Consider the following 7588-nt stretch of genomic DNA (forward strand, 5'->3'; position numbering starts at 1 on the left):
TTAGTGGAGTGAATGAACGAACGGTTGAATAAATGAAGGAATTAATGATTGAATGAATGAATGAACGATTTGATGAATGAATGAATGATTAGATGAATGAATGAACGGATGAACGAATATATACATACAGGACTTAATTTAATTTAGCAGCATTACAGCTGTCAGTGCTAATTAATTATAACGGTTTATATTCATGTATATATCATTTTTTATGAATATTTAATTATATTAATTGTAAATAATATTAATTATTATAACGATAACGTTTTTACTGTTATTATTATTATTATTGTTATTATTATTATTATTATTATTAATATTATTTGATTCTATTTTTGTCAGCTCGTTGTGTATATCCACCACCTCAAGATAATTTCATTTTTCTCGAATCTTCATTTTAATTAATGATATAATAATTCATTCATTTCTTCATTCATCTCTTCCCTCATTCAATTCATTTGCTTACTTATTTATTCATTCCTTCAATCATTCATTCGTATATACATATTAGAACTGGGCGACGTACATTGTCAAAAGAAGTATCTATCTATCTGTCTATTCATCTATCTATCTATCTATCTATCTATCTATCTATCTATCTATCTATCTATCTATCTATCTATCTATCTATCTATCTATCTATCTATCTATCTATCTATCTATCTATCTATCTATCTATATACAATGTTTAAATTTAAATCAATACTCTTTTCACTCCAATGTTATTTTTATTATTTATTATTATTATTATTAATATATTATTATTATGACTCCACTCTCTCAATCTCTTAATTTCATTCTTATGAATCTGGGAAAAAAATTCCGACCCTTCCATCTTGCGTTTGGCTCGATTTTCGTGTTTTGTATCTAAAGACGACGACGACGACGACGATGCTGATGATGATAATGAAATAATAATAATGAGGATGATGATGATAATGATGATGAAAATGATGATGAAAATGATGATGATGATAATGATGATAAAAATGATGATGATAAAAATGATGATGATGATTTGTTTTTACATTTATTTATTCAGTTATTAATTATTTTATCAAGTTAAGGTTAGGAGTTTGTCTGAATTTTTCTTTCAGTGAGTTATCCATCTACTGCCGTCGGCTCTTACTTGACTAATTTTTATTATTATTTATGTTATTATTGTTGTTGTTGTTTTTATTGTTGCTGTTGCTTTTAAATTTCATTATTAATTCGCGTTCTTATTTTATTGGGTTTTATATATCATATACGGATGCTTTTGTTGCTGTTGTTGTTGTTGATGATGGTGTTGAAGATGATGATGATGACAATGATGATGATGATGATGACAATTATGATGAAGATGATGATGATGATGATGCTGTTGTAGAGGATGTTGTTTGTCTTAATCTTGTGGCCTTATATATATATTTACAATTGTCATCACGTGAATGTATTAAATGTTATTTTCGTTTCAAAATGGAGCTTTTTATTATTGCATTTAAACTTTATATTTGTCAGAAAGTTTTTACTATTTTTATAAATAGATAAATATTTATGTTGTAATTTGATTGATTGATTGATTGATTGATTGATTGATTGATTGATTGATTGACTGACTGACTGACTGACTGACTGACTGACTGACTGACTGACTGACTGACTGACTGACTGACCGACCGACTGATTAATTGATTAATTGATTGATCGATTGATCGATCGATGGATTGATTGATTGATTGATTGATTGATTGATTGATTGATTGATTGATTGATTGATTGATTGATTGATTGATTGATTGATTGATTGATTGATTGATTGATTAACAATCAATCAATTGATTTATTGATATTTATTGATATATTTAACTTCACAACGTTGGAAAACTTTAAAAATTCAACTTTTCCTTAAAGATAATTCACCATTTTTCAGTTTATAAATGAATTATATTTCCCATTTATGTTAACTTTCTATCATTTTTTTCAATTATTCATTAGAGACACTCAGCTTGAAAAATAGATAGAAACTAATATTCAACCGTAGTTATCTCTCCACTGTTTCCGTACTAATTTTATAAAGTTACTATTCTCAAACAATGTAGAAGTAAAAATGTTCAAATGCGTAATACGTTGTATGAAAAAAGTGATTTTAAATGTAAAAAGTCGTTCTGCAATTTAAGAAAAAGTACAATTTTGCGATACATTGCACTGAAATTAATTTGAATAGTTTTCGGGACATCCCTGATTCTTGCCTTACCTGAGAGGTAGCTTGCTAAATGGCTATCGCCATTGGTCGGCGTTTTCAAACATTCAGAGGACCGGGCGTTTTACTTTTTTCGACATTTTATTTCTTTCTCCGGCACAAGAAGAAGAGTTAGTTTTTCATCTGAAAAGAAGATTTTCCACAAGATATTTTACTCGATATCAAGAAAGTTTTTTTTTTAATTTCATTTATTTCATACGTTTTATTTAATTAATTTAATAGGTTAGCCATTTCTGATAAATAAAGAAAAGTAGCGAGGTGTTTGCCGGCTTTAATAAATTTTATGCTTTTCAGTTTCTGACTGAGTCCTAAAATTAGTCCGTTTTGAAAGGTTGAAAGCAGTATGTTAACTTGTTTATGTTCTTTAGATAATGATTGAACATGTTTAACAGTTTAAGAGACATTTTTAATAAAATATTTATGAGTTATTAACTGAGTTGCTAACTGTTAATATTATTAACATATTATTATTATTATATTATTATTAATATTATTATATTATTAACTGTTAATAAAATATTAACTGAGTTGTAAACAGTACATTAATATGTTAATTAACTTTTAGAAATTTGACCATGTTGTTTATTAAGAAACATTTATAAAATATTTATGTAATTAACTGAGTTAAGAGTTTATCATGTTCTATTGGATATTAAAAAGATTAACTTTGCCTCATGTGGATTCTGCTTCGCCTAGAAAAGCAAACAATGACTATCTTTCTGCATACACACCACAGACAGGCGAATCAGAAAAGATGAAAAATGACTTCTGGGCTGCGTTCTCTGACACCATCTCAACAATACCAAAATCTGAAATAATCCTGATTGGAGATGGTTTTGACAACGTGCATGGCGGTTTTGGCTATGGAGAATGGAATGAAGATGGCAACCGCATCCTTGAGTTTGCTGAAAGTCACAGGTTTTGTTTACTGAACACATATTTTAGAAAGAGGTTGGAACATCTCATAACATAAAAAAGTGGACCATCAGCCATGCAAATTGATTTTTTCGCTGTCAAGCAACAACACCAAAGGCTATTCAAAAATGTCAAAGTTATACCTGGCGAATCATGTGTCGCCCAACATAGACTCCTTGTAACAGACCTGGTTGTCAAACTGTCACAACATAAGTCGCTAGATAGGGAATTGAAGTTTGTATAAGTAGCGTTTACTTACATATTTATATCTTTTATGATATGACAAACTAAACTTGTGACTGAGCGTGTTTTTTAGGGAATTTTATACAAGCTGTCGATAAGGTCTGAGTGTCAGATATGACACAAAAACTAAACTTGTGACTGATCGTGTTTTTTAGGGAATTTTATATAAGCTGTTGGTAAGTTGATAAGTTTTGAGTGTCAGATATGACAATAACTAATGGTAAAAAAGTGTTATCGTGAGATGACGTACAATGAATATGATTCAGTTTTTGTATTTTGGAAACCCGGTAAGCCTATTTTTCGGTGGTTAATATATTTTTAGAAATGTAATTTAGTTCTACGTAAATGGTAGAAATCTTTTTTTGAGGTCGCAATTATGAATGATAGAAAAAATGTTATTGTGAGTGATGTGACGCACATTGAGGTTAAAGTTTTTCGGGATCACCATGAAAACCTGTTTTTTGGTGGCTGATAATTTTTTTAGAAAGGTAATTTAATTCTACATAATTGGATGAAATATTTTTTGAGACCGCAATTAATAATATTTTTAATCAATTTTTAATCAACCTTCTGTGTATTTCTTTATATTGTTCAATACACTATACAATCATTGTTCATACATGCGTTACTTAAATATATGGAATACATACTTTTCATACTCTTCAATGGCCAGTTAAGCATTTTACATAGCTATACACTTATTAGTAACATATATGAACACCAGCCATGCATTAAGCAGATGGTCCTCTCTTTTTCACGATCTCTCCACGCACATAATATACAGGTCGGTCGTTGTAGCTGGGAGCTAAGTTCAGTCCTCTTGAGTTATTTTAGCGTTGTTTTTTCTGTTGATTTCAGTGTAACACATGATAATCAACGTATCAACTTTGTTTGGTAAAGACTTTTTTGAGGTACTGTTGAGCAACTTCGGAGTTAGAAATTAAATCAGATTGGTCATCGGTTGCTGCTCTTCTCCAGTTTACAAAGTATTTTTTAATTTAATTTTAATTCTTACGGTTGCATTTTTTAAAGCCCACAACACTAACAACAGGCGCTATCAGTTTGAAAACTGGATCAGATATATCTGTCCTTCCCTCCATGACGTCATTTTGTCATTTAATATTTGTTAAATATCAAATAAAATAATAATAAAGAAGTGTGCAAAACATCTCCAAAGATTATTATCAGACGTAATAATTTGTAACTAAATGAAGCCAGTTACTAAATATTCAAATTTTAGAAAGGAAAGAATGTTTAGACATCGTCTCCTTCATCTTAATTTTTACCGGTCTTGTATCGCCATTCTCTTGTTTTTCTCTGCCACTCAACTCAGTGTAGTAACAGCTCAGAAAGATCCAGCTGCTCTCAAAGTCGGACCACTCATATCAGCTGCAAATAATCAACAAAACGTGTCTGTCACACCGCTGCCTTACAAGTACGCACACGCTGATTACACCTCTGTGGCTGGTCTAGGTCGACCTTTCTCTGAAATATTTGATGCCAAGAAGCACTTTGTAACCTTCGAAAATGACGTCATCGATAGTTCCTGCTTTAAAAATGACACGACATTAAGAGAAAAGGAAGTTCTAGTGATGTTCGCGAACTGCTCCGACTCCGACAACAACGGATATTTGAACTCGAAACTTTTTCATTTCATATTTGATGACGTCAGCGTCGTCGAAGCCATCGACGCTTCCGAGTACGGCGACGTCTACCCCGTGAAAAATGTTTTAGCACTGAGGGGGCGCCACTTGGGGAAAACAAGAGCTCATTTGTACTTCTCAAAGAATAGCGGGAACGTTTCGACATTCATAACGACGATGAATATTGTGGTAGTGAGGGTGGAGAGAATCGTGGACACGTTGTTCATTGTGGTGGTGATGTTGCTGATGATGGCTGCCTACGTGGGCATGGGGTGCGCCGTCGAATTGAGCGTCGTGAAGGAGGTCCTCAAGAAGCCAGTGCCCCCCTTCATTGGTTTCTGCAGTCAGTATTTCATCATGCCTCTGGTTGGTTTAATCACGCATTGTTTCTTTAAGTTATTTTCGTATCTACGTACATTGAAATCGTAAATCTTATTTTAGACGGCGTTCGGACTGGTACGAATTTTCAACTTGAGTGGGGGCATAGGACTCGGATTTTTTGCCAGCGGTTGTGCCCCAGGTGGAGGTGCCAGCAATATGTACACGTACATGTTGGGTGGGGATACGTCCCTGAGTGTTACCATGACTGTCGTCAGCACGTTGACGGCGCTCGGTGGGTTGAATGACTGTTTGCCATCATTTTAGTTATTTTCAACTTCTGTTTTTGTCAACTTGTGGCGCTTGTACGTCCATTCAATGATTTTCTTTTTCAGCCATGTTCCCGGCTTGGTTGTATGCTCTTCGCTACTTCATCCCAGGAGTTGAGGGTACGACTTTCAAGATTCCTTACTACAACATCCTCGCATCTCTCGCCACCATGGTCATCCCGTTAACGGTCAGTAGATTAAACTTTTTTTAATTTTCGTCCGCAAATTAACTTTCATGCAAAATTTACGATTGTTATTTCAGATAGGGATCTTGATAAGATTGAAGAGACCGCAGTTGGCTTGCAGCATCAAGAAAGCCTTGAGACCTTTCTTTGCCTTCATCATTATATTCCTGTTCACGGTCGGGATATGGTCCAACATATACCTCGTCTATTTATTCTCCGCCAAACTCTTCCTGGCTGCATGCATTCTCTCATACTCCGGATTCTTACTCGGCGGCTTCTTCGCCTTCATCTGTCGCCTTCCACTTGCCAGAATCATAGCAGTCGCCATAGAAACGGGAGTTCAAAATACGGGGCTGCCCATTTTGTTGCTGAAGTTTTCCCTGATGCAACCGGAGGCGGATATGTCGGTGGTCAGTCCTGTTTCTGTCGCCATGTTCATGCCCGTCCCTCTCTGGATCGCCATAGCCGTCCTGGAGGTCTCTTGAAGTTTGCGATCGCTGGTTTGCTCGACTGCTTTTGCGTCTGTGTGTGTTTGATTATGATGGAGGCGTTGATGTGGTTGTACGTTTTTGATGGAAGTGTCAAATTAAGACTTTCATCCTTTGAAAACTATAAAACAGGTGAGGAAATGCGTGAATAAGAAGAAGCAGACAGACCCAAAGGAACCTTTGGACTTGCTGGTTGGTGATCAGAGACTGACCAACGATGGTGGCGAAGAGTTGAATGATGAGTTAGATGAACTCGCTATCAATAGAGATCCGATAAATAATCGATCGACTAAACTTGAATACTCTGAAAATGGGAATGTACCTAAAATCGTTATCGATTCAGATAACGACTTGAAACCGTCTGAAAAACATGAAGGCGACATTTAATACAGACGAGTTAGGAAAATCCTTAATGAGGTAAACGACGACACTCCTAACATCTATATCAAAATATAAAAGTTTCATCTTCTTTTATTCTATGCCTTTTTTTAAAATAATTTTTAACTGCGTTCATGAATGTTAGTTGATAAAATTATGATGTCATATAATGCTGGATATATTTTTGCTGAATGGTACGTGTGTGTATTAAGTTGCCATTTCTACTAGTTTATTTGTTTTCTCTACTCGGGTATTTGCATTTGTACTTGTGTATTTCTATTATTTGGTATTTGTATTCCAATGTGTGTTTCACCAGATGTATTTTTGAAAGCTTCCGAGTGAAAATTTCAAAATTGAATCTTGAATTTTTGGTTTTGTTTGCAAAATATATCAAATATTTTTAATTGTTTATGTGATTATTTCGAATTATTAATATTTTTATGAATTATTATTATTGTTATAATTTTTTATTTCGTAATTGAATAATTGATTTCTTGGTTGTTGATTTTATTTCGTGAAAATTTGATTCAATGTGATTGTGTCAAGCAATATATATATATATATATTTGCCAAATAAAGAGCTCATTATGATTGAAGCCTTCGTCACTTCTTAGTTTTGCACACACAATCATACATACGCATTTGCATCATTCATACACGCATACCTGTACGTATTATACACACATACATGTGTATACACACACATGTATACATGTACGTAAAAAAAAAGTTTAACACACCTAGCAATGTATGTGTGTACGTGATTACGCTCTTCAGTTTTAAGCCGCGGAAACCCCCGAGAAAAAATTATTTCACTAAAATTTTCTAATCGTTTAATATTAAAAAA

General features: G+C 33.5%; 1 protein-coding gene across 1 annotated transcript; it reads left to right on the forward strand.

Moving 5' to 3' along the window:
- Window positions 1–5220: 5220 nt before the first annotated feature.
- On the forward strand, window positions 5221–7337 carry HELRODRAFT_103288 (hypothetical protein; the record flags this gene model as incomplete). Its single annotated transcript, XM_009029934.1, has 5 exons — window positions 5221–5409; window positions 5485–5656; window positions 5757–5878; window positions 5953–6351; window positions 6496–7337. 5 exons carry the CDS (start codon window positions 5221–5223, stop codon window positions 6748–6750), a joined length of 1137 nt encoding a protein of 378 aa, XP_009028182.1. The 3' UTR covers window positions 6751–7337.
- Between the last annotated feature and the right edge of the window lie 251 nt (window positions 7338–7588).

The sequence above is a fragment of the Helobdella robusta genome, assembly GCF_000326865.2.
Source record: "Helobdella robusta unplaced genomic scaffold HELROscaffold_63, whole genome shotgun sequence".
Lineage (NCBI taxonomy): Eukaryota > Metazoa > Annelida > Clitellata > Rhynchobdellida > Glossiphoniidae > Helobdella > Helobdella robusta.